Source organism: Balearica regulorum, chromosome 6 (assembly GCF_011004875.1).
Source record: "Balearica regulorum gibbericeps isolate bBalReg1 chromosome 6, bBalReg1.pri, whole genome shotgun sequence".
In the NCBI taxonomy this organism is placed as follows: domain Eukaryota; kingdom Metazoa; phylum Chordata; class Aves; order Gruiformes; family Gruidae; genus Balearica; species Balearica regulorum.
In genome coordinates this window covers 14,762,892-14,789,643 of record NC_046189.1, presented here as the reverse complement: position 1 = coordinate 14,789,643, position 26,752 = coordinate 14,762,892, and the positions used below count along the sequence as shown (strand labels likewise).

Here is a 26,752-nt window from a genome sequence, read left to right as displayed (position 1 = left end):
ACTATGACAGTACTATTCCAGGTATTGGAGCACTTTCCAGGTGTCAGAGCCGTGCCCTCTAAATTTCAGCACCCAAATTCTCATCCAAGCCATTTAGGGTCCTTGGTTTGCCCTTCACTGAAGCTCTGGTTTCACTTTGCTCTGGAGACCAGCTTTCACAAGCCGTGCCGCCTACCCACCTGAAGGGTCAGAGCAGCTCAGGGCCAACGGCCTGGCTCTTTCTGGCATAAATGGGCTAATGCGTTGTTCTTTTCTGTATATATAAGAGTTTTATTACTCGATGGTTGTTTTTTTAAAACAGAAATACTGCTGTTAGAAACTTTTTTACACACCAAACTAATGAAGTGAAACTGGCCAGAGTACTAGCCAACCCAGGTAATAGAGTGCTTTCTAGGAGACAGGCCTAGGGATTTCTGTGATGCAGTACTGAATGTAGGTCAGCTCTTGCCTACACCAAAATCAATAAGGGCGTAAGAATGACTTGGAAGCTGCATTTCATTCATTGCCCGTCCATATGTGATTTATGACAGTCTATCATAAAGCTTTGGCATGCACTTTGAAGTAGTGCCACAGCACAGAATTCCTGTTCTCAGACTCCTTTACCTACAGGATAAATACAGAATACAACCGTGGGGATAGACAGGCAGGTGGGAAACTGGTTTGCATGCGTAATTCTCCATAGTGATCTTAAACCAAAATACCTGAAAGTCTTAAGGCTTTGTCTGCTTAGTCAAAGCTGAGTTTTGCTTTCTAATCCAGGTTAATTAGAAACAACCTGTGAATCCCAGACTAACAGATGGAGACTGTTCCTGCTCTTGAACAGAGAGATTCCGTTCAATAGGTTCCAGGTTCAGTGTAGAATAAAGAAATGTGCATGGAATATTGTATCCCACAGAGCTAGACTTGCTCCTTCCACTACTAGGATTTCATTCAAGCGAAGGCATAATGTTTATGCAGTTGCAGAGATGGTTGTGTAAAGTCGTGAGATCTCACTAGCTAAGTGGAGCTCCAAATATCTGTGCAGGAGATGTTCCAGGAATACCCACTTACTGAAGGAGGTGGCCCCGGGGACTCAGTACGCGTCAGTCTTCCTGGGTCTGTTCTGAACTATGTTACGGCACCTGGTTGTGGATGTTGGGTTTTCGTGAGGTGTCAAATCAATGTTGTGTCTTCCCGTGGTCATTACAGTGTCTCTGCTGTTTTTCTTAAGACAGTGTTACAATCCTCAGTGGTTTCGACTGATATCTACTACAGCAATAGCTGGAAATGAAGCTGGTTGGTGGCAATGAATAAGTTCATAGACTGGTATCTCTCTCTTCCCATAGTTTTTCTGCAGGTATACTGCGGTTACTTTATACTTGTTCACTGTTTATTTGATAAGCTTCTCTGAAATAATTTGCTTGATGACTTGGTGGGTAGGGAATCTGTGGCTTTAACTGCAATCGGTATTGTTTCCATTCCTGACATTGTTCCCAATGATTAAAATATAAGCGAAGTTAAATCTTGCTTTCTAGGCTAGGCGTATTCTGTTATTTTGATTCTCTTTTCACAATTATTTGTTCCCAAATGAGTTCATGTTAGCAAAAGGGACTCAGGTATGATGTGCACATCACCGTACTTTTTTAACAGAAAAGTACAAATCACAGCAGCCTGAGAATTCCTTTAAATCAGTGTTGAGAACTAGGCCTGCAACTTACCTGTGGTCTGTAAAGTCCCTGCAGACTCAAAGCCATTTTGCAGGAGGAGCTTGGAGCTCTTAAAGGCATCAGAACATCTCAGGTGAAAGATGCCAAAGTAATTTTGACAAACCTGGAATAACTCTGCTGTCTAATCCACATTGTCACAAAACAAGGAACATCGTGTTGACAGGAGGCTGAGCAACCTGATCTGTGCAGTCAGCCTTGCTTTCGGCAGCAGATTGAGCAGAGTGACCTTCAGAGGGTTCCTTCCAACCTAAATTTTTTTATGATATTATCACTTCAAAAAATAACTCAGGATAGTTGTGAGTAAAAAAAAAAAATCACATAATGTAGTAAAATAAAGAATATATTTGACTTTTCTGATAGTTGGCTTTCCATAATCTGCTGCATTTCACCCAGTGTACAACTGATATGGACAAGAGAGAGACAGAAAAACTTCCTCAGAGTTAACAGCAAAGGTAAAATCCTGTTCTCATTGAAGTTTACAGAGTGGGGAAAAATGCACTGACCTCATTAGAGCCAGGATTTTCTTTACAGGGCAGGATCCTGTGTAAGTTGGTAATCACTCCCTGTCACCTCTGAAATAAATGGAAGAACATTAAGACCTCAGTCTTGTCTATCCAAAGCTCTCACTCCTCATTTTGTGGTATGAAAGGGTTATGTTTCATCTTCAGTTTGTCATAATCTTAAATTTTATGGTCAGTGTAGCTCTGTCTCCTTCCTAGGTTTTTCTTTCCTCCGTTTCTTTACTTACAACCCTCCAAAGGCAGCTCCTTTGGTCAGTTTAGCAGTATATGGGAGGTATGGGGTAGTTTTCTAGAACAGGCAATATTTTATGTTTAACCCTGGTGGTTTTGATCATTGGGCCGGTTAATGCTTGTTGTAAGATGTATCTTGTTTAGCTCCAGTTACAGTCTCTTACTCTCTTGAATTTGTGTCTTGCCTTTTTTATTTCTGAGACTGTTTCTGTTCTTGTTCACAATTACAAATACTAATTATGGGGGAGAAGATGTTCAAGTCCAGCACAATAGAATGAGCTGGAATGAAGAAACACTTGCATAGCTTATGGGGAAGATGTTTTCAACAAATATTCCTCCATTAGAATACCCTGAAAGATAATACTAAATTAGATATTGTCTGAGTCTTGATGAGTCCATATCAGATATCCTCCATTTACTGGCAAGAAGTGGATTTTTATTTTATTTTATTTTATTAAGCTCTGAGACGTGCCTGCCTCTAGAGTTTTCCTAGGTGATGGTTGAAAAAAATACAGATGAGTCTTTTCCTGATAAAAAATGCAGGTTTGAATAAGATCATTAATGTCATTATAGACCATGCCTGTCTGAAAAATTATTATGAAATAAAAAAAAAAAAATTAAAAGCACTGTACTGAAATTATCTCCTTGGATATTCAAGTGAAATATACCCATTCCCATCAGTGATTATGGCTTATGAATATCTGAGGGCAGGATGTATTCAGTTCACTATTATGTAAATGAATGAAAATACAAGATTTTAGTTACCAAAATATATTTTGCTAGCAGCTAGAAAGGAATTAAAACATTAAACCCAATGGAAATCTAAGTGACCTCCTGCAGAAATAGGCTGCTTTCCTCTAGACAACCTGTTTCTCAATATATGTATGAATTAGGTAAATGAGAGACAAAAGCAGAAATGTTATGTAAAATCACAGTTGAAGTATTAAGATACTAAATCAGATGTAAATTGAGTAATTGTTGCGGTATGTAGATCTCAGGGAGAGTCACATGAGTGGTGGAAAAAAAGCAATGCAGCAGCTTTTATTCTGCTGTTCACAAGGAAAACCAAATGAGTGGAAGCATGTTCAGCATCTCAATGATCTCAAAAGACTTAAAGGATCAGGTCCTTTTTCAGAGTTTAGGTATACCTCAAACTGATTGTATGCATGCTTGCTTACCTTCTCTTACTCTGCTCCTCTTACAGCAAACAGAATAGAAATTATTCTAAAAGACCTGTGGCCCTGTTTCTGTTACATGTTTTGTCTTTGCTTGTTACTTGTCCATTTCCCCTGGAAACATCTTTCGTTGACTTAGCCAGTATCTTACTCATTTATGTACCTGTTTGCGCTTGCACAAAGTCTATTGCTTTTCATCTACCATACAAGAAATGTTGCTGTATTCATCTGCAGTATAAAAAAAGGTCCCTTTGTGAAATATGCTGGTTTGGTCAGCAGCTGTATTTTCTGTCCTGTGTTTGACTACTTAGACAGGCACCTTGGGGCTCTGCTCAGTATTAAGCCCATGGTCAGTGCATGGCAAATTAAAAAATGTTGCATTACTTTTACACTTTCCCTGGAAAGTTAGAAGAAACGGGATGACCCGGAGCTCATGGCGAGTGCAAAGAAGGGAGAGTTCAGACACCTCAGGAAAGGTTGTGCTTTTTTGTTTTGAGTCTATTTTGGTCAGTTTTCCCCATCCAAAACTGTTCCGTTGTGAAGTGCAGCCTTGCGGCTCTCGAGTAAAGACAGCCTGCGGTCTCTCCTGGGCCAAGCTTCCCACCTGCAGTTTTTGCCCTGTGGTCAGATGTAGTAGCCGTTGATGCCACTGAGTTGGGCAGCAGGCGCCCTGTCCCTCGCTGGGGGCTGGCAGAGGACATGCTGCTTCATTTTTGTCCTGATCCAAGGGAATGGCTTGTTAGACTGACTTGCCGTGCAGAGCCCCTTTAGAGCTAGGGCTGGTGTTGGGTCTCCAGAACAGCAGGCTGGGCTGCATCCCAGTATCGTGCTGTCTCTTCCCCATTGAAGGCAGTCTTTGGATTCCACAGCTTTTAATGACCCTGGCCTTCTTTGGGCTACTGCGCTGGTAACATGAAGTCCTGCGTTTTAATTTTCACAGAGGCTTAGAGCACTGGTTTCAGAAGTTTCAGCATTTACTTGTTCCCCACTCACGACCCAGCCACCCACCCAGCTTCCACCTGGTGGGCCAGGAGATGAGGAGTATCTCTTACGGCTTTTCCTAGCCCTCTCATTCCATTCCCAAAAGCATTTCTGGGTCTGGTCCAAAAGTCCATTCTGCTCAGCTCTTCTGGAGTTTTCTTGAGGTGGTCCATATCCCTTCCTGCAGCTGACTCGCTCTGCGTGTGCTGCAGTCTTTTAAGCCAGCTTTTGCCTGTCAGTATCTCTGTCACTGGTGTCAGGCTAAAGCGTTTTACATTGTGTTTGTCACAGGCGGCGAATACATATGTGGTCATTGACAGTAGCTCAGCAGAAACACAATAACTTGTTAAGCCACAGTAACTCAATCGTGTGTCTGAGCTGCAGCTGGAAGGAGCTGTTTGGGCTGTTAACCCTTTCGTGGCTGCTGCCTTCTAGGTTTGCGCATCTTTTCATGTCTTAGTACATGAGAAATCGCCATATAGGATCCGTGTGGATATGTCAGATAGGAAGATTGTTTGAAGGATAAATGAGAGCGTTTCCTTGATTTATAGCCCTGGGGATATGCTACTGAACAGTATGTGAGGTGTAGAGAAGTGTTTTCAAAATACCACGTCCCACTTCCAGAAGTACATTAGGTGTATAGGATCCTGTCTTCGTTTGACATGTACAAATAGGATGCAACGTGTTTTGGAAATATACCTATAGTTCTACTGAGTTTATATATTTTATCAAACTATATTTTTTTGCTGAAATTATTTGTTGTAGAGAAAGGTTCTAGTGATAGCTAGCGGGTCTTGAAAGCAACAGAGAAGATTGGGGTAGGATATGTGTTTGGATGCTATTGAGAAAAAGGTGGGTCACAGGAACAAAAAAAAAAAACAAACCAGCATTGCTTGATAAAGCACTTCTGTTGCCTGTCCTCTGGCTCCTTGTGTGCAAAGGTTGTGTTTTTACAGAAACACAGCTAAGGGATGTAGTTGTCGTGCAGTGATTTAACTGGAGAGCATGGTGCTCAGGTGGCGGAAGAGAGCAAGCAGGGCTGATATGGGATACCCAAAAGGAAATATATCTAACTTCCCTTCATTCTGTGTGAGTTTTTCTTTTCCCTTTCCCTCATCAGGAAGTTTGTAGAAACTTTAGTGCTACGCTGAATTGTTCAGATGGTGACCTGTGCCTCTCCTCGTCTCTGGTTTCACTGCCAGCATCATGGTGCTGAGTGACATTTTATCTTTTGTCACAATTTTGCACCAGTAGTTTAACCAGACCCATCCTGTGCTGCGAGTTTCGGGCTCTCTTGTAGTAATTGTTTGTTCATAATAGCTGTAAGCTGTTTGCTGTGATAGTTGTGTTGATTTGGAAGATTTTATTTATTTATTTTGATTGGGAGTAAAGTTATTTCTGTTTCAGATAGGCAGAAATGCAGAGGGAGGTGCAGAAATGGTAAAGGACTGGAGTGGGGTATAGCAGAAGCAGCCTGCTTAGCGGGGTTGACAGAGCATTAGAGGAGCGATGGAAGGAACAGCACATTTTTTTGTACCTCAGTAAAGAATTCCTAGGCACCTACTGGTATGTGCTATAGAAAAGTTAGCTTTAAAACAGGGTGAAAACATGATGCTGAAATACAGTGAGGATATTTAAAACTTCACAGAAATGTGAAGAAAATTGAAAAATGAAAAACAGAAGAGAAGGCATGGAAGGACAGGAAAATAGAAGAAAAGAAAAACCAGCCATCTGATAGATTGTTTCCCTGTATTTGAACATTTGGATTGAAATGAAAAAGAGATCACTGAGCAAATTTTATAGATTTGTGTGGAAGAATAAAAAGGAAATAAGAAATATTAATGCAATTATAATAACCATATTGAAAAGATGAAATATTGATCATGAAGAATTTCACATAACCTGATATTGACTGGTCTGTATAATATAGAATGGAAATAATTGTTCTTGAGCAGGTTCGACATACAATAGTGGCAGCAATTGAAGATTGCATTCAGAAGGAGAAGTTGAAGAAGCTAGGCTTATTCACAGGAACAAAAGAAAATTGTGGTGACCTAATTCCAGCTTTTGTTGTGCAGAATATACCAGTATTGATAGCAGGACAAATTACTCGCACTGTCAGACATGAAAGGAAGTGTCACGTGATGCTGCTGTGCTTCGCTACTCTTGCTTTCAAATAGGTCTTAAATACCAAGGGGATAGGTGATGTATTGGTCCAAAGAACATTATGGCTCACCATTTTCTGAGAAACTGCTGTGACTCTTCTCGGGACTGTGCCCCATGCCTTCTGCACTGGTGTGTGGTAAGACCATTCCTTGAAATGCAGTGTCCTCCCAGTTTTCTGCCCGTATCATCCCACACGGACCTGTGCCATGAAACTTGTACCTCATAATATACATTCATGCACTGAAGTCTGTGTTTAGGCTTTTTTGGTCACTAATTGAGGGTGAAGTCCTCCACAGTTTTCCAGGTTTTTAAGAACATTCGGTGCTTTTTCAGAGTTAATCTGCAAGACAGCAGCAATCTCATAGTGCTTTATGCATTTTAGTAGAAGAAGAGCAGGATAATTGGGGGCAAGGACTACTACCAAACTGACAGTTACTGGGTGCAGCAGCTAGCAGTTACTTGTGTGATTTTTTTTTTATTTTTTTTTTTCAACAAGGAAGTGCCTTTGTTTTTACATTTCTGACATAACTCCATGTGGGACATGTAAAATATTAATCCTTCTGCAAGAGAGTTTCTCTTGAAGTGCCCATATGTATAATAGATGGAAAACAGCAGCATAGACCTCCCTCCCTGCCTCGCTGATGTCTGAGGCCTTATTTACAATCAAAATCCACCCCCGTCCTTGTAGCATGAGGAGTGCTCTCGGACGGTGAGCTACCTGAAAAGGCTGGTTTTTATGTGAATGGACCAAGCGAGAGCTTTGCCCCAGATTCCTCTCTGTGAACGATTAATGTGGTGTTTCACTCACAGACACAAGCAGACTGGCTCCCTCCACCACTCCCTGCTGCATAATCTCTCTTATCTTTATTCACAAACCCTTGGAGGATAAACGCTTTGCAGACTTTCAGCTGCTCTCTAATTATTACTCATTTGCTATCAATGGTTTGTGGTTTAGGTAGAAATGCAAGCTGACCACTGCTTTTTAGTTTTTCATATACAGCTCCTCAGTGTTGACTTTTTTTCCCATGCCATTGTCCGTTGCTTTATGAATAAAAGCATGACTTTTACCAAGGTCTATACCAGTGTCACCATTAGTTTTACAAAGAATGAGTTGTATGTCCCATCGTTCTGCAAATGCTATTAAACTCTCACTGTCCTGAGAAGCCATCAGCCAGCTAAGCCAGTGCAATCGGCAGTAAAATGAGAGAACATGTGCCTTACTAACTGAATTTATCACCTACTGACACCAGGCTATGCCCTCCATAAGATCCTCCAGTAAAATCTCCCATGTGGACAGAGTCAGAATTGTGCAGAATCAAAGGCTTATTTTGAAGTCTGCGACTTCTTCAAGACACTGCCTTACCCTGGGTGAGGTTACACTTGAGGATAGTGCCTGTCCTGACCCGGGCCACCATTTGAATTCGAAGTAGGGAGCGTGTGTGGCATGAAAACCTGAAGCAAAAGAGAAGTGGAATGATGGTTACAGGTGGAGGAGCTGATTGTACAGGGAAAGGAGCTTCAGGGAGAAAAAAGGAGAAATTCTTAGGAATTCCTAGGAAGCCTCAGTGTAGAAACCTGAGAGGTTTTAAGGATATAGATGGATTGCAGCTCATTTTTTCTTATTATCCTTTCATCTCTAAGAAGTACTAGAGTAGATTACATTAAGTCTTTGAGTATTTTTAATGATATCTGAAGAAAAACTAAAGAAAATGAACTAACTGGGCTGGGATCAGGAACTTGAGGAAAAGTAGAAGTGGTGTGTTAGGAAGATGATATTCTCTCACATGGTCTTTATATTAAAATATTTGATAGAATCATAGAATATCTCAAGTGGAAGGGACCCATAAGGATTATCAAGTCCAACTCCCTTCTCCTTGCAGGACTACCTAAAACTAAACCATATGACTAAGAGCATCGTCCAGACACTCCTTGAACTCTGACAGGCTTGGTGCCATAACCACTTCCCTGGGGAGCCTGTTCCAGTGACTGACCGTCCTCCCAGTGGTGAACCTATTCCTAATGTCCAGTCTGAACTTCCCTGATGCAGCTTCATTCCCTTTCCTCATGTCTGTCACTGGTTGCCAGAGAGAGATCAGCACCTCCCCTCCGCTGCCCCCCTGAGGAAGGTGTCGGCTGTGATGACGTCACCCCTCAGCCTTCTCTTCTCCAGGTGACCCAAGCTGCTCCTCATAAAGGCCTCGAGGGCCAGACTTTGCTATCTTGGTCACCCTCCTCTGGACACACTGACAGTTCGATGTCCTCCTTACATTGAGGTGCCCAAAACTGCACACAGTACTTGAGTGCTAGAGAGGAGAAAGGTCATCTGCTTCACTGAGAGAAGGCAGAGCCAGGTAGTGGGCACCCTCCCTGACTATCAAGGACTGTATCATACGTGGGCTCATCCCGCTGTAAAGTGTGACTACATTGTAAGTGTTAAAAACTAGCATCACCTCTAGATATGTCCTAGCACAGTTAATGGGGAGGTGTAACTGGAAAGCATGCCTGACAGACATTAAGGTACTCAAGTCAATGTGTAGAAAGGCGTGTTGTTCTCATTCGAATTATTTGTGAACCTTTTTAACTACAAATTATTTGAAAAGTATTAGCATTTATTTTGATGATACAATTCTAATGAAATAAAATAAATGGTATGAATTCCTTTCTGTACTTAATAGCTCCTGTGTGTCAGACTGGAAGCTCCCAATGTGCTCATCTGTTTCTTTAGGGAACCATTTTCTCCATGCCTTTTATTTAAAGACTTTCTCCAGAACATCTTCACTTTTCACTGTGCAGAGTCCTGAGGCCATTATGCTTTACTGGGGTAACCAAGTCTGGTAGACCCTTTTTACTTATTCCCCCATGGTACAAATTATACTGTTCTTTCAACGCTGTCGCTGTACCTCAGATACAGTCAACAGCAAATGTTGACTTCTGTCAGGCGCTGCAACTCTGTATCTGTCTTTCGTTCTTTGTGTTTTCCTCCATGCTCCGTTATTTTCTGTAAAAGCTATTTATTACGTACTGTGGTCAGCATTCTGCCAGATCCATCTCACTGCATTTAATTAAGCTGTGTTGAAGAGTAGCTGAGCAGTTAACAGAAGTTGCATGCTCACAAAGCCTTGCCATAGGTTATTTTTCTCCAGCATGAATGTTGAATCATTGAATATCAGCTGAGTTTGAAATTTACCTGAATATGTTTTACTATTCCAAAGAGATTAGACAATGGCCCTGATTAGCAGCAGCATTTTGTAATACCACTTAAGGCTTTATCACAGTGGAGTACTGCCAGTAATAGTCTTTAATTCACTTATATGTACCAATTCATCTCTGTCAGGTTTCTATTAATTTCTTTGCTCTTTTACTTTGTCCCTATCCCCTATATAATAAGGCATGATTTCCACATTTATGTAGCCAAAATAAAATTAAAAAAAAATTAAATCTTCAGCAAATTAACTGTGGTCCTTTGATTTGAGACAACTGTGCCATCTCTCCATTTATGTTCACGTTTAATCCACTTTTCACAAGTTAATGTGTTTAGGAGACTCTAGGTGGGTCAAGTGACCAAGAGGCAGTAACAATTTTACTATCTAATTTAGATAAAAAGTTTCAGGATTGGGTGAGGTATATTAACTGCAAAGTGGAGGGTAGCTGTAGAATTAAAACTGTGTGTTCATGCATACACACACGTGCATACACACTTGTGAAAAGCCACACTATATTCAACGTGAATTTTTTTCATCAGAATGATGACCAACTTCGGTTACAAAGGTGATTGCCAGAGATAAAGAACAAAATTGCTGCACACACCGTTTTGTTTTGTCTGGCACAGTGTACCTGAAGATCGTAAACGGTTGGGTTTGGGGTTGGTGCTCCAAATCTGTGTGATGAATCAGTGTCTGTGGTTGCTGTTGAAGCAGATCTAACTGTATATTTGTTCTTTCTTTTTCATTGTTAGGATTGGTGCAAAGCATCAGGAGTTACGGCAAAAGCAACTGAGAGGCCTGAGTGATTATTCCACTGGTCCTGGAGGACCTGACATCGATGATGATGAGGTGGATCCAAATTATGCCAGAGTAAACCACTTCCGAGAGGCTTACCCAGCAGCAAGCATCTACAGGCCATCATCGCCAGCAGTAGCAGAAACCTTTGTATATCCACGTGATTCTCCTTCAACACCAATGGAGAGGGAGCACTTGGAAGGACTGTATGCAAAAATAAACAAGCAGCACTACCCACAGACTCCTGGTGACAGGTAATATTGCCACCTGGCATTACAAACAATCATAACTTGGTGGGGAGGGAGCCTGGGGCTAAGCAGGGGAGCTGTTCAGATGCCCTAAACCTCTGTATTTACTGACTGGAAAGCCATGGATTTCCTTTTAACCAAAACCATGATTTGCTGCTGCAGTACCCCCAAAGCATCTGAGCAAGGCAGCAGTCAAGCAGAAATCATTAAAGAAAAGTCCATATTTCACAAACAGAATGAATGAACTGACTCCAGTCCAATTCCTGCACTGCTGAGAGAGTGTTTTTTCCCCTCTTTCAATTGGGAAAAGTTCTTACCTTGCAGCAAAAATAATCTCTGTTTTCAGATCCCTTTCGATCCTGCTGATCATCAAGTGCCTCTTAGTAACAGGGTTTGTATGAGAGCGTGATATACTGCGTATGTTTATGGTTTAGTTTTCCCCAGCTGTGTGATATTATGCACTTTCATTTAGGTTGGGGAGAGGACTGGGAATCGTGGCATTTTTATGCAGACTGTGAAGTGTGGCTTCACAAGACTGATTGCCTTTCACAGCCTTTCCAATAACCAAGTGGGAAGGAAAGAGCCATTTTTAATCCTTACTGTCAGGCTTCCAGGTTGATCGCATTAAAGAAAGATGGTCAAGTTTTTTCCTCAGGTTAAAAAGAAAACAGAAATTCCTTTTAGTTGACGATGTAGCCACCATTATGATGATTTTAAAACTGGTTGCTTCTGGAATTTGGGGCTAAAAACGTAAGACTTCATTACTATCACGGCATTAATATATCAATGTTGAGTTTTTCAAACTAATATATCAGTGTGTAGACAAGATATACAAGTCTATGTGAAAAGAAGAGCTGACTGACTAAGACAGGGAGGACTTAAGGAATTGTTCATGCTTTGAGTTCATATTACAATCTGTAGTGTCTCCCCATGGCCTCAGTTTGTGTTATGTGATACCAGACTTGTTAATTTTGGAGAAATATGTGAGCACAGATACAGGAGTTTTTTCAGTTTGCAGCATCATAGTACTTTAAAAATGTCTACTGAGTCATTGTTATAAATAGTAATAAAACACGTCTGACAAATCTAAGTGTGTAGCAGGGAATGGGCCAAGTATTTCTCTTTTTCACCTAAATTTAGTATGGTAGAGATCTTTCCAAACATAATGATGTTGCTAATCATCTTCTTCCATATTATTAACTCGTCCCCTACTGCATAAGGGTGAAGAGGGTGAAGTAAGAGGTAGTGACCACGGCTTTTTGCCATCTAGTGGGTTTTGCTTTACTAGAAAAGTCTTGAGGTGGTTGTTACTGAAGTTGCACAAACGTTTGTATATAGCAAAGGGATCAGAAACCGAGTTCATACTAACTCAGTAAACCAAGATCTGAGAATTCCTAGCGGGAGGGAGTCTAAATTTCAGGTTCACGTATTTTTCAAATATAAATATATACAGATGTAACTCAATTGGAGTAAGACATTGTCATAAAGGTTGCTTCATAATGCCAGTTTTAACAGGGAATTTATAGCTTTACATTTTAAAAAGGTCATCAGTATTAAAGTGTGGTCTATACATTGTTTTTCCATGCAGCAAAAAGAAATCCTCAAGTCTTTCCCTCTGGTCTCTTTTATTTGATTGCTTGTATCGTGGTTGTAACTACACTGAATGAACTCTTGACTTGCTGTGTGGACAAGATCGAAGTCCCAACCAGGTTTGGATTCAGTGTTGGGATCCTGGATTTTAGCATGGATTTAGCTGTAATTGCATGATAGCATGATAACTCAGGGAAAAACTAAAACCAGAACATCTAACAGGCGAGAAAGGTTACCTCATATCTGAGCCCGTGATCAGAAGTCATGCCGAGAGGCTGTTCCATCTGTGTTGACTCTGTACCAAAAGACAAACAGTCCACAACAAGTTCGCTTTGTTGAATTTCTCAGGCTTGTAGAGGCTGTTTAACCAGATTAGGAAAAAATAGGAAATGTGGGATTCTTATTAGGCTGCCTTTGTTCTTTTTTTAAATCTTTCTTTCCTTTGTCTCAGAGACAAAAAGGTTGTTGTTATTCGCCAGCAGAAATGTGCCAAACGTGAATAATTTTATGTGAATTTATGCAGTGGGTCGTGAGGTCTCAGCCAGCAGTTGTTGAATATAGTGGCAACTTCAGGCGAGGAAATCTTTCTGTGCTAGAGGGAGAGGATTGAAAGGAGAAAGAGATGTGGAAAGAAAAATCCCTGGATAACATGTTAATTACAAAAACAAATCTGCTTTCAAGGGTCAAGTATGAAAACTACCTTGTCTGCCTCAAAATGACGGGAAAAGGCTATAATGGATGCTTATTAGCCAAACCAAAGCTATTTTGTGTTTGCAGGGCTGAACATTTATCAACACATTTGTCATGTAATAGCTCATGCTTTGGTCTTGCTAACACATGCATGCGCTCTCAAAGTTTTGCTATTAATTTTACTTTAGATGGATGGCTTTTTCTCCCACCTCTGACTCTCAACTTGTAATATAGTGTGTGGAGACTTGATCAGTGACTAAAGTAAATGGGTTTTGGGGTAGAGGGGGGATTTGAACATACAGAGAGTAGATTATTTCATTTCGGTCTGGAAATTCCAGTTATGTGTCATTAGGATAGGGAATTCAAGCTCATCATTTGAAACAAGAAGTTCATTTTTATTTTATTTTATTTTTGCAGAAAAATGTATTAACATAATTAATGCCTTTTAAAATTTGGAGGCCATTTGTAAAGTAAGAAGCTTAGTGGCCAGATAAGCGCTGCTCACAGTTTGCGTACACTTACTCACCTTCCCTTTTCTCATTGCCAGAATCCATCGAGTGTTCCTGGTTCATTCTTCTCAGCAGATTTGCAGTTCAAACTGAGAATCTCCCTCAGTATGCAGCAAAGCAATAGGCTGCACATGTATGAAGTCTGTGGCTTTCATCCTTACGAAGTATGTTTGCTGCCTCCAAGCACTGCTCCTCAGAGCACACACAGACCTGCTTCATGTCGCTGTTTGCATACTAAGGTCCCCTTTCCCTATGCTCGCATCTGGCATCTCAGGGGTTTTTGGGGGGTTGCTTTGTGTCTTACTTTCAACTGTTGTGTAACGTTGTTCTGCACTGCTTCACAATTGTTGATTTTCATTCCGACAATGACTATATTCAGTGAAATAGATGTAATTTTTTGTGTATATTTTGCTGAAAGCTTTGGAATTCTTAACTAAGAGAGGTGCTATATAAATGTAAATTGTCCTTATTAATGAATATAGCGAAAGCATTAGCATGATCAGTGTATTCTGTGAATGTTAAGTTAAAGAGAGTGAAAAAAAAATTAGCTGGCAAAATCACACATTTCTTTGTAAATCAAGCATTTTTCTGTTTATTTCTAATTAGCCACAATTTTCTGTAATGCAAATGGCATCCCAAAGGATGGTGCAGCCTGCACAGCCACCTTGTGCAGCTGGGAAACTCGCAGGGTCTTTGCCTGAGACGCTGTACTTTTCCCCAGCCTGCGGCGGAGGCTGGGTGATCTGTGGCCCATATGTTCCTGAAACAAGTGGTAAGTCACATCTCTCTGAGTTTAGTCATCAAGGCTGTACCATGACAGTGCTAAGTTGCACTGTGGCAGAGCTTAGGTGTCAGACCAAAGCCAAAAGAGCATATGCACAACAGTATTATCACTTAAATGTCAGGCATGTCACATGGTGCAACCCTTTCTCACATTTTGAATAAGCAATTTCCTCTTTTTTCCTCCCTTGAACATGGTGCTGTCAAGTATACCCAAACACCCCGAGTACATCTCCGGAAAGGTTCTAGAGACTTTGCTCAACTTATTTCCTCAGCCCAGAACTATGAAACATTTAAAGTCTGATGCCAAACTCATTGCCAAGTATAATTCTTCATTTATTTATGTGTCTTATCTTGGGGAATTTTAAAGTGCTGGTCTGACAAAAATGAATACAGTTTTCCTTTGTTTAGTGAGAATAGATTAGCTGTATATAGCTGTATCTTGTTGCAGATTTAAAAAAATACTAATAAAAACCCCAACACTGTTTTATTACACAGGGGGAGGGTCCAAAGTCTCAGTCTGATCCAGCTTTCCGTCTTTGGAGATGCTATGTTGGGTCCCACTGTGCAAGATCTTATACTCCACAATGTTAATTAATTTAATTGAAAAATGGATCTTCCTTATTTCAGGGTGAAAGTTTCCTTATGGAAACTTGCAATCTTCCAGAATGTTCAATCTAGCAGCACACAAAGTTGAAAATGGGGAAATGAAACCAATACCTCTGCACAACCCTATCTCTGCTCCTTGCGTCCTACCCTCAGAGCTGGCCAGAGTCATGAGAGAGAGGGGCAAGACATGAAGCAGTCTGCCTCTCCCTGGAAAGGATCGAAGGAGAAAAATGCTTTATGTGTCCTGAGAGACCAAATGGCAAATGTAAGCTATGTGTAAGCCTGAGAGGAGAGTAAAAAGGATCTGGAGTTTTGAAATTCAGCGAAGGGAGCATTTTCTCCTAAAGAGCAGGCTAAATGCTTGTCTTCTGGGCAGGTATAGTTCGCTCCTATCCTGCTCAATCCAAGGCCATAGAAATCCAGAGCCGCACAGAAAAGGCTTTGTTCGAAAAGGGCAAGTTAGGGTTGCCCAGGTATGGTACTTAGCCCTGTATTTCTAGTCAGCCAGAAAACGACGTTTTCTTGTTCTCTGTACAAATTATAGTTGGCATTGCTTACTGCGCATCCATCTACAACATCTTTATCACTGCATAGCCAAGAAGCAATCCACTGCTCTAGGAGTGGATGGTCCTTTACTCAGGAATGGTTATTCTTTCAGATGGATAGTGTGGAGGCAAGGTCAAAATTGAATGAGGTTGTGTAATATCTACATACGCTTTGCCATTACACCTTGTGTTACACTGGAAAGAGAATTATGGTCATGCATTGAAATAATTTACAAAGCTTGGCAAATATGAGTGAGCCATGCACTTGCACCCCATAGCTGCTTCTGCTTGGTGTCCTAAAATCACCTGCGCTGTTTCCCTGGCTTTTACTACTCTATACCTCCTGAGGCTGTCCTCTGACTTCTTTACCTCTGGAATTTATTTTTTCTGAAACATACCGTGGGGTCTTCTGAGCCTTTGGCTGTGATCTGGTCACTGTTCCCTGTAATGTTAAAACCAGATACTTAATGTTTGGCAGCTTACTGTCCTTCCTGGCTAATAGATTTCTGGCAACAGTTGAATTCAAACTGGCATTGGCAAGTACAGCAGAGGTTCAGTGGTTCCTGGAGGCTCTCAGTAGAGGTGTCCTGCTTGTGGGAGCAGGGCAGTCCAGAAACCCTTTTGGCCACCAGGTCCACAGGAGTGTAGGTTGTGCCACTGGAGTTACCCTTGTACTGTGTTTTTTGCTATTTGTGGTTTTCTTCCTCAGAAAGGAGAAATGGGTCCTGCGTACTCACTGTGCTAACTAGGAAAAATGTTGAGTACCTGAACCTCCTGAGACACGTTCAAATGAGCCTTGGTATAGGGAGGGTGGGGGAAATCTACTGGTAGCATTCAGGAAAAACTACTTTTCAGACAGCGTTCTAAGTGCTGTTTCCCAGGAACTCCTCATCCATATCCTTCCAACTTTGGGACCCTAGCCCTATCATTCACTTCTCATGGACACCCCAGATTTCATGGAACTCAGGTGACCCTGAGCATTTTAGAGTGTGTCTAAACAGAAGGGAGTTGTCAGACTTTAACCAGAGCAGAGCTGCCACTGCTGTGTAATGTGTGCATGCTTGTTCAAGGCTATGCATTCTTCAGCAGAAATAATTTCTGTCAGGAATAGTCACAAATCTGCCTGCATGCATCCTGCCTGCTAGGGTTTGCATTTGGATCACCTCACTTATTGACAGATGTGTAAAATTTTATATACTGCACTCCCACAACTCCCTTGTGACTGGCCTGCTGCAGATGCTGGTGAGCCTGAGTTTTGGCAGCTGTGTTAAGCATTCATATGCATTCAGGTTTGGTTTGTTGGTTTGTTTTTTTTCCCCTCCAGCCCTGTCTTTTCTTATGTGATATATTACTGCGTGGAAATATTTTACGTTAATTCTGCCTGTTTATTGGTAATGTCCCATTCTTTCAGTCGTTTGGATGCAAATGCAAAAGATAGGTCCCTGGAGAAAGAGCAGGTCTGTTACTGGAAGATGAGACCATACCAGAGGATACAGAGTAAAATGCAGATGGTGGTGTCAGCCTCTTAAATGTACAAATAAAGACAAAATGAGATCGTCCATGCAGCTGGAATGAAATCATATGGCCTTGCATGTGTTCCTGCCATAGCGTATTTCCTAGTGTGAGCAAGAGAAGCTAAATTCTGTCTTATGCAGGATGTCGTTTGACCAAAAGCTCTTACTTTTTCCTTTAATCAGCAGCAGAATAATGTGTGTATGTATTAACTTTTCTCTGCATAATATTTTTTTAACAAAACACCATTTAATTTTACATGCTAATATGTGTGTGCGGTTAATTAAGAAGCCAGAGTTGACTATAAGGCTGGTAAGCTCCAAGGAAGAGAGAGGAAGATCATTACACTTCTGCTCATAGATGGCTATTTGTGAACCAACTGATAATGTGCAAAATTAAGATTTCGTAAGTGGCATTTTAAATGAATGGTTAATGGCTGAAGATTAATTAAACAGTCAGAGTTGTTCAGAAGAGAAGCTGTTAAAATCTTGTTTATAGGCCAGTCACTTCCATGCTTAAAGTGCAAACCCTAATAGCATGTGGTATTTCCATTTAGGAGGCAAGCAATGTAACTAGAATATTTTCCTTGAACAAGGAAATCTACCTTACTGGATACACAGGGTGGATGGATGGATGTAGCATTGTGTACTGTGTTTTCTTCTTCCTAATTAATACTTGTCTGGTAGCAGTACAGAGAAATGCATTTCCTCTGAGAATTTGGAAATCTTAAATAAAATTGTTAAATCTTATTTTAATTAAAGTGTAAGGGACATGGTTCCATCTGATGTGGTTCTATTTTCCCACTACTCTCCAGTAGTCTGTTCTACTTCATACTCTTCAGGGTTTTCAAAATGCCCAGCTTTTCATTGCTCCAGGTTGTCTTCTGTCAGAATAAGTCTCTTTGGCTCCATCATTAGCCTTGTAGAGTTGCTCAGCTAAGAAAAAAAAAAAAAGACCAAAAAAAAAAAAAAGGTATGTTTTCAGTCAGGTTTATTCTGTACTGCGATTCTGGTTAAATGATGAATGTTAACCCAGTCCCATTTCCCTGATTGAAGCAAAACAACAAGCAGAAGGTCATTATGCTGCTCACAGTTGTGAGGCTTGTCCTTCCAGCAAATCCTTTGCCAAAAAACTGTTTGTTTTTCTTTTGTTTTCCCTTTCTCTCAGCCCAATTCCCAATCTTTCTGTTAACTATCTGCTGGTTTTCCCCCAGCTTCCCGACACAGTCATTTTACCTTACCATCTCCTAGCTTCTGGATATGCGAGTAGTTCCAGAGAAAGGCCCGGTGACTTGGCCTTGTGCAAGGTTTGCTGTATAGCCCAATGTAAGATGAATATACATTGCTTTTGCATCTACTTTTAAGTCTGTATATACTAAGAATCTGTCTTTTTTGGAGGTGGAAGAGGTTGGACACAAGGAGCACAGACCAACTCGTGTATGTTTGCACTGCAGTTGATGACATGAGCTCACAGCAAGCTCTGTCCTGACTTTTCATTTTGTTGAGATAAATTAGTGGCTTCCGGTAAAAATATTTTTTAAAAATAGTGAAAATATTTAGTGGAAGACAGAGAATTCTTTCCCAGAAATCTTAAAGTAATGGACAAAGGGTTAAGTTTGGAGGAGAGGGGAAAAATGGCTATCACTGGACTAGTTCAAAATGCTGAGTAGTTCCAGTTAAGAGAGCAGTGATATCTGCTGAATAAGGATGAAGTAGTAACCCTTAGATGTGACAGGAAAAATGGACATAGACTGACTGGAGCCATGAGAAACATTTTCACAGTGTCTTCATTTCTGTTTGAGGTTATCCAGGGTCAGCAGGACCAATGCTAACAGGTTCCTCTGAGCTACACGTAAAGCAATCCCTGGCCCCTCTCCTCGTTAAGCAGTGAGGAGCATAAACGAGTCCTGAGAGTCTTCAAGCATCATCCCGCAATTTCTCATACATTCTCAAAATAAACAGTTGATTGGTTTTCTGTGATCACCAGGAAAAACTCTTACACCGGTTGAGGTGACTGCAGCAGAGGCAGCCATGGGGCACACCTCAGACCTACCAGCATTGCCAGGCTACGCTGCCACCGGGAGCAATGCAATAACTCTGGTACGGTTTTCCAGCATGACTGCTCATGTCCAGGCCAAGTGCTTAGATCTGTATCCTACTCGTACAGCTTAACGGTTGTCATCTCTATGTATCTATAAGATGTAGAGAATTCTTGCCATGTTCTAAGAAGATTATTTATACACTGATTTTTCGGCAGTCCCAGTTTACCTGGGGTTTACACTGACAGATCTTTAAGATTTTTCTGCTAATCTTATTTCTTCTGTTCCATTGAGTAACTTGGCTCTCAACATAATAAGATACAAAAGATCTAACGGGGCCACAGATCTGACCTCAGAATGAGTTGATAGGAACCTTCTCATGGAAGGTTCAAACATCTAATAGCAGGATAAAACAACTGCTCCTAAAAAGAGTCCAGGACCTTGCTCCCTGCTTGTGTCAAGATGCCAGTGGTGAAAGGTTACCCAAGCACTTTGTAAGGAGCATTGCTGACAGCAAGTGTAGGCAGAAGCATGAACCAGATCTTTTGGTCAGCAGAAAACTGTAAGAATTGATGTGGTTTGAAAAGCTGAAAATCACTCGATATTGTGCTAGCAGAAATATTGGGAGGACTGATGAGATGTGATGAAAATGGCTTAATAGGCAACAGGATGCTGAATAAAAAGAGAATAATTGTGATTATTGTCTGACAGCTGTGCAGAGCATACAGTCAATGTCAAGCTCTAAACCGTACTATTTTTCAATCCATGAACACAAGTCCACTAGCACAGACATTAATCCAAGGGGTCATAGTAAGCCAAGAAATAGTTTGTTTCATCAGCTCAGGTCTTCTGATGTAGTTCAGTTGGTATGTACTCTGAACCTCTGCGGCTGTCCTTACCTCCCTGCAAGGAAGGAGACCTGCCACCATATGGAGTCCATGTGTACTGTGGCTAAGCAGCAGTTTCTCTGGCAGGCCATGCAGCAGCAGAGCATTTGTTGACGTTGATCAAGGTATCGGTATTGGTCTTGGGATGGTCTAAAAGAATTGTGACTATTTTGTGGAGAGTGATATTAGACTGTCGTAGAAAATTAAATAACTTGTCTTAAACTACATTGTGGCCTGCATCTGAGAGAAAATGAGGTCTTTCATTAGGACAGAGGGACGTGAGAAAATGATGAGATAACCACGCTGGTTATCTTTTTTTATCATGAACTTGTCCTTGATGTCTGGAGGCCATTTTTAGAAAGCAGTGGAGAGTGATTGCATGAAAGATTTTATACGCTTCAGTTGCTTGCAGAACAGGTAGCTGCCTTCATTTTTTCACTACACCAAGCTGAAGTGGGCAAAACCAAAAAACAGGTCATGTTTAAAAAGATGCAAGAGGGGAGTGAGTGTGAGATACCTCTATAAAGTGCTAAAAATGGATTTAATTTAGCATACTAGTAGAGCAATAAATGTCCTCTTTATTTTTTCCCTTCTTGTTTCTCTCCAGTTTCCTACTTGTGTTACCAGTAAGTCAGTGTGAGAGTTTTGTGGTGTTACAGTCCTCTGTTGAATCTGCACTGTGGGAGGTCGCTAGCCCCTTCCCTCCAGTGACTTGGAAGCAGTGAGGAGAAATGAGAAAGAGCCAACTAATGTTTTAACATTTCAAACAACATCTTATCGTTCAGTCTTTGACCCATATTTGTGATTTAATTTCTTCATTCACTTTAAAATTTTAATCTTAAATAACATTTTTCAGCATAATAGTATCTTCAGGGCATTTCTTCTCAAACCAATATTAGCTAGAACATGTCCTTCAGCTGTGGCGTTTATCTGTTATAAACACTTCTGCCCTTGGGCTTTGATGCCTACTTAGTCCAGGATATGGTTATTGCCTTGTAAATGGGAATCAGCTGCAAATGATCATTACAGTATTTACATAAAATGCATAGAAAACAATTATTTTGAGACTGGCCTGTAAGGTAAAGCATAGAACATGTTTCTAATGCAAGTGTTGTACGTGGCCTGGCAATTGAAAAGTAAGCAACAGCGCACCTTCAGAGGGATGAAAACACGTTCAAAATGTGGTCTGTCTTGCGGCGAGAGGGCAACTATTTTCTGTGCCTGAGTCACCGTAATGCTCCATAACTGTCTGAAAGGACTGCTTTAATTCAGCACTTGTATGCCGTAAGCGTGCTGCTAACCAGGGGACCTGGACTGCTTCTGCTCTGCTCCTGGGTGATGGTGGAGGAGGCCTTCTGCAGCTGGAGTCCCTGCATTACATATCAGCGGATACTTCCATAATGTAACGAAGGGGTGTGAGGTTGTGGAGGAGGGTTGGGGAATAGTATCAGAGCGATAAACCTGTTCCTAATTGTTACTGATTGTTGGTACGCAGATTACAAGCAGTCAGTCTGCAGTTCTTCACCTGAATAAGGTGGTGTTTTCTTCCTTTAACGTCTTCTGCTGTCCCTGATTTGAAAAAAAACTAGGAGGCAATTATTTTGTGCCTCTGTATACAATGGCAATGTTTAAACAGCGACTGCTTCAGAGAGAGAGAGAGTAAAGGGGACTAGGGGGAAGGGATTGATCTTTTCCTCTTTTTCTCTGTAAATACCACTGTCTGCATCAGTGGTGATGCTTTGACCTCTTTGCTACAGAGCTTGAAAAGTCTCTTGCACTTAGTGACATGTTCTGGCTCCAAAACTGAATAGGTAGAAGTCTAATTCTCTTTCTTTGAGTGCTGCTACAAATAGATCATCAATCTAAATATGATAAGTGCTCAAGAATTCCTCCCAAAATTTAGACTCATTAGTCTGAGGACTGGTATTTTTGTACAGGTCTGTGTGGCTTCTGAAATGATTAACACTGTTCCTTCATACCTTTTTGCCTTTAATCTGCACTCTGCCCGCTATCTCATTGCTATTAGCTATGGCAAATATACCAGATGTCTGAGCAGCTTCATTGTTCTGTTGTTTTTCTTTTCATGACCCTAGTGCATAGATAGATGGTAATTTCTTTTTTGTGTTAAAACATGCCTCCGAGGAATAAGATTACCAGTGTTCAGTCTTTGGCCAGTAGAGATACTGAGGTCTTATATCTTCTGAATGCTTTGTCTCAGTTAGTGTTTCTACTCGCTCAGTGCATTTATAGTGGAGGTCTGTTCTTCTGTAATGCCCATGGAAGCTTAAATTAATGTCCCTTGACTTTAGGAAAGTGGTTTTAACATGTTTTCTAAATGTTTTCTTTATTCCCAGGGTTGAGAAATGATACATAAAGACACCTGCTCTTCCAAGTGGGTGGAAATCGAAAATCATGCCAAGAAAAATGTTGTTGCTCAGAAAAGATTCAAACTATGCATTGTTTAAAGTGTGGCATAAACAAACTAGATTATGTAAGGTTCCTGGGCCCTTCTTTGGGATGAGCTCACCCACTCCGTGGGTCTGTAGCTTCTCTACTAATGATACTTAGTGCTTACACCTAAAAAGCAATGTATGAACTGCTGGTTTCCCCATCGATTTTGAAAAAGATAGGAAGCTACAGGCACTGAATCAGCACAGCTCCCTTCAGTTCTACATGAGAGCCACTGTTGTGCTTGAGTAACACAGTGGTGCCTCCAGACCTTTAAGAAAACACGTTTCTTTAAAATGGGTCAGGAAACAACTGATTGATTCACAGGTAACAAATGCAGATGGGTTTTTACTGGGAAGAAAAATGACAGTTCACATCTGAATTTAGATAAATTTGGTAGCGGATGCTTCATTTCTGTAGATGTAGGTAGCAACATGTGATAGTCGCTGTATATGATAAGATCGCAGCAGTTGCCACGGTACATAAAAGGATACAAGAACAGATGAAATCATTAATGCTTTCATATTGTATCCTGTCTTATTTCCAGTAACATAGCATGCCTGGTACTTAATGGGGCATATCTTTGAAAGAATCAGCAGGTATGATGTTCTGGAAAACATGAAAATCTGCAACCTTGCATCAGAGGCCAAAGCAGTATCTTGGATCTGACATTTTTTTTCAAGTACAAATTGTGTCATTGGTACAGTTACATAAGCTAGAAATTGTAAATTTATGTTGCACGATCTGAAAAGCAAATGATAGCATGTGGTTTTGTATCTGCTGCTCAGAACGACGACTGATGTGCAGGTCCTGTTTCCATCAAAGTAAGTGGCAAAATTTCTGTTGATTGAGGTGGGAAATCAGAACTGATTCCCTTGCCTGGTTCTCCCTGAAAGAATGATGAAGTGATGTTTTCTTTTCTGTTTTATACTTATTAGTTTCACAGCCAGATTACTGTAACTTGAGCTTTTTTTGCCATACTTCTGCATGACTGCTTTTGTTAACCACTTTTATTACCTTTTGGCCTGTTCTTTGCATCATGCTATTGACAAAATGAGTTTTACGGTTTTTTACCCCAAAGTTTAGAGCATAAAACACAGAAGAAATCCATACAAAAAAAGTCTGAAACATTAATTGGACTAGACTACAGCATTTAAAGTAACCTATTCTATCGTCCATTTACCTCCCACGTGAAATGAAAACTCTATTTTGATCTGAACTGTCACAGATAATTTCTGCACATAAAACACATCCAGAGACAGCTTTCAAATGGAGTTGTCACTTCTTATTTAGCAAGCTGGGGACTCTCTATTGTTGTCAAACCCTCTTTGCAAAAGCATCACTAACACACTGATTTGCACAGTTGTATGTAAGAGGAGGAATGGTTGCACAGCCTCCATGAAACAAAAAATTGTATGTAGGTGCTGGAATCCTCTGCAGCTAAACTTACCTACTGCTTAGGAGAAAATTCCTTTTTTTTAAAATATTATTTTTAAACAGATTTTCATACTGTGTGCTGTTGTTTTTAGTGTAACCAGGTTTTAGTGCGAATAGTGATGATTAACATTTAAAAGCTAGCAACCAACATTCTGTTATTTTGCCTGACCTCTTATGGGAGCAGAAGTTTGGCCTTAATCTCTTCACAAATTTCAGGGATTCTTAAGCAAGTGCACTGGGAATATATCTGAACTGTGAGTACAGAAGAGTATTCTGTACTCAGAGTGTATTCCAGCTAAGGTGCTGAGGCAGGGCTGTTGGGCGCGTGTTTCCGGACTGCTATCCTGGTGGTGGCCAATGTAGCCATCTGGTGAGGCTGGCTGGAAGACCCAGCTATGGTATCGCAGAAGACGACAGCTTAAAAGTTGAGAACTACCATTCTTCAGACTTTTTTCTTTTTTTTTTTTTAATAACACTCAGTTTGCCCTCAAGCATGATGTATTTTCATAAAATAAATTTGCCTCCTGGCCTCAGTTGTATTCTCATAAGTTTATGCTATTGGAATATGCAGTTAAATAGTAGTAATGCATGAATTTTTTTTGCATTTTCCTCTCAAGGTGGGAAAATTGACCAGGATTAGGGGATGAAGAATTTGGTTAGTGTGATGAGTTGTCCTTCATTGCTGTCTCCACAACTACTCTATGCAGGATTAAACAGGAAGACACAAGCTGGCAGGGTGCTCTTCTGACCTAATTCTGCACCACAACACAGATAGCAGACTATCTGCTGATCTATCTGATAAGCGTGACTTTGTCAAATCCAGCTGTATGTTCAGGAGTGAAAGGAGTGAAGCCCAGATGAGGCCAGGGACTCGCATTTTCTCCAGCTGCCTGAATCCTTTAGATGTCTTCCCTGCTGCAGCTGGGGTTGGGGGGCAGGACTGGAGGGAGGGAAGCCGCCTGTTGCAGTGCGGAATCTACAGAAAAAACAAAACTAAAAGGTAGAGCCTAAAGCATTACTGGTCAAAGCCAATTGCCTATTTTAAGGGCCATATCTTCTGTAATGAAGCAAGAGATATAGACTGGAAATTGCATTCTGATTTCTAAGCTCTGTGCCAGAAGGTTTGAGGGTTCTTTGTTCAATGTGTCTCAGAATCCCTTCTGGAGAGGGACATGATGGGGAGGGGGTTTCTCCATTCCCACTTTTGCCTGTAAATGTAGTGTATTCATGAATCAATTTTAATGGCTATCCCATGGGGAGCAGTGAATTAGATGAGGGGGAAAAAGGTAATTTTGTGCATTAATGGAGAATATACTTGAATGGAGAAAAATGACAGAAGGAAAAATCTTATGGTCACTGTGCTTAAGTCAGTGATAATGCACATCCATGGGGTTTTAAACCTTGACCATTGCAGAAAAAATACAGCAGATGGAAGTGCTCTCTCCTCCTCCTTCTCCCAAATCTTGGTGGGCTGGCTTGCTTTGCTCCCTGCAGGTGGGACAAGTGTACAGAGCTGGACTGGATACAGCATATCCATCTCTCTCCTCCTCCAGGAACGGAGCCTGTGATCCACGTTTGTGCTCAGTTGGCAAGCTTATAAAGCTGAGGACTAGAGAAGTGGATAGACATTTATCTTGCACTGGAAGTAGTCGTTTTGGAGACTGCATTCTCACAGGTATTCTGTACGCACTTTACAGTTACCTGGCACCGAAGCAGCTTGGTCCTATTTGTCCAGTAGCTTTAGCAAGTTGTTAGTTCTTTTAAATCAAAAAAAAAATTGCATGCTGTCTGTCTGTAGTGACTTTAAACAGCAGTGAGGCTCTGAAATTGTCTTCGCAGCCCGTATAGACGTGTTACATTTGCCTCCTCCCTAAAGCACCAGGTATCACTGTCAGGCATCCTGTGCACCAGTATTGTTTCCATATTATCTTGCACTCCCCCACCTGTTTTTACTGTTGCCGTCGTTCTGCTGTGTGTGGGAACAGGACTGTCTTTTTATTACGCATCTGTGCAGACCCTATTGCAAGAGGAGTTGTATCTCTGATGGGAACGTTGCAGCAGTGGTTTGTCTGCAGGTGTTCCTGAGGCGATCTTGAAAGATTTGAAGGCCATCTCGAAACTATGTGGAGTTAAGGAACATACCTGTCAGAAGCTGGAGTGAGGCCACTCCAGCCTACATCGTTTAGCCTGGCCCTCGCTACAGGGTTTGGAGATGTCTGCACCCTCATGTGTTTCCTGACGTTTCAGAGGCAGCATACGCCTGTTCCTCCCCTGTGCTCCAAACCAGCTAGTAAATGGCCTGCTCCAACCCAAAGGTGGTGTGCTTAGGTTACTATTGGCGTGTCCTCCTGAGAGCACAGTACCCTCCAAAAAAAACTTTAAAGCTTGCTTTTCTGCAGGTCTGCCTTCAAAACACGAAGCAAACGTGTCCTGCGGCAACGCCAATTACCGACTCTTGAGAATATCCCTAAGTAATGGTCGTACCCTCATTTCAAAGGCAATATATGGGGCCTTTATCTGAGCAAACACAGTGCATGTCACTGAAAATGCATTGATGATGATGAATTCTGGTTACTGTTGATTGCGGCCAGATACGGGATGGTCAATAAGGGGTAAAACATTAGCCCTTGAGCTCTGTGGATTTTTCTCTGGAAACAGGTCAGAGTTCCGTAAGAGCTCAA

General features: G+C 41.2%; 1 protein-coding gene across 4 annotated transcripts in view; it reads left to right on the top strand.

Annotated features, from left to right (window-relative positions):
- The window catches only part of PARD3B (par-3 family cell polarity regulator beta), a 422,926-nt gene that overhangs the window by 329,186 nt on the left and 66,988 nt on the right, over positions 1-26,752 (top strand). For all 4 annotated transcript variants that reach the window (XR_012836057.1, XM_075756447.1, XM_075756445.1 and 1 more), the window contains one exon: positions 10,736-11,032. Coding sequence is in view for 3 of the 4 variants with exons in the window: in XM_075756447.1 (XP_075612562.1) it covers positions 10,736-11,032 (297 nt within the window). In the remaining variant the exon portion in view is untranslated. The remainder of the gene's footprint in view (positions 1-10,735; positions 11,033-26,752) is intronic.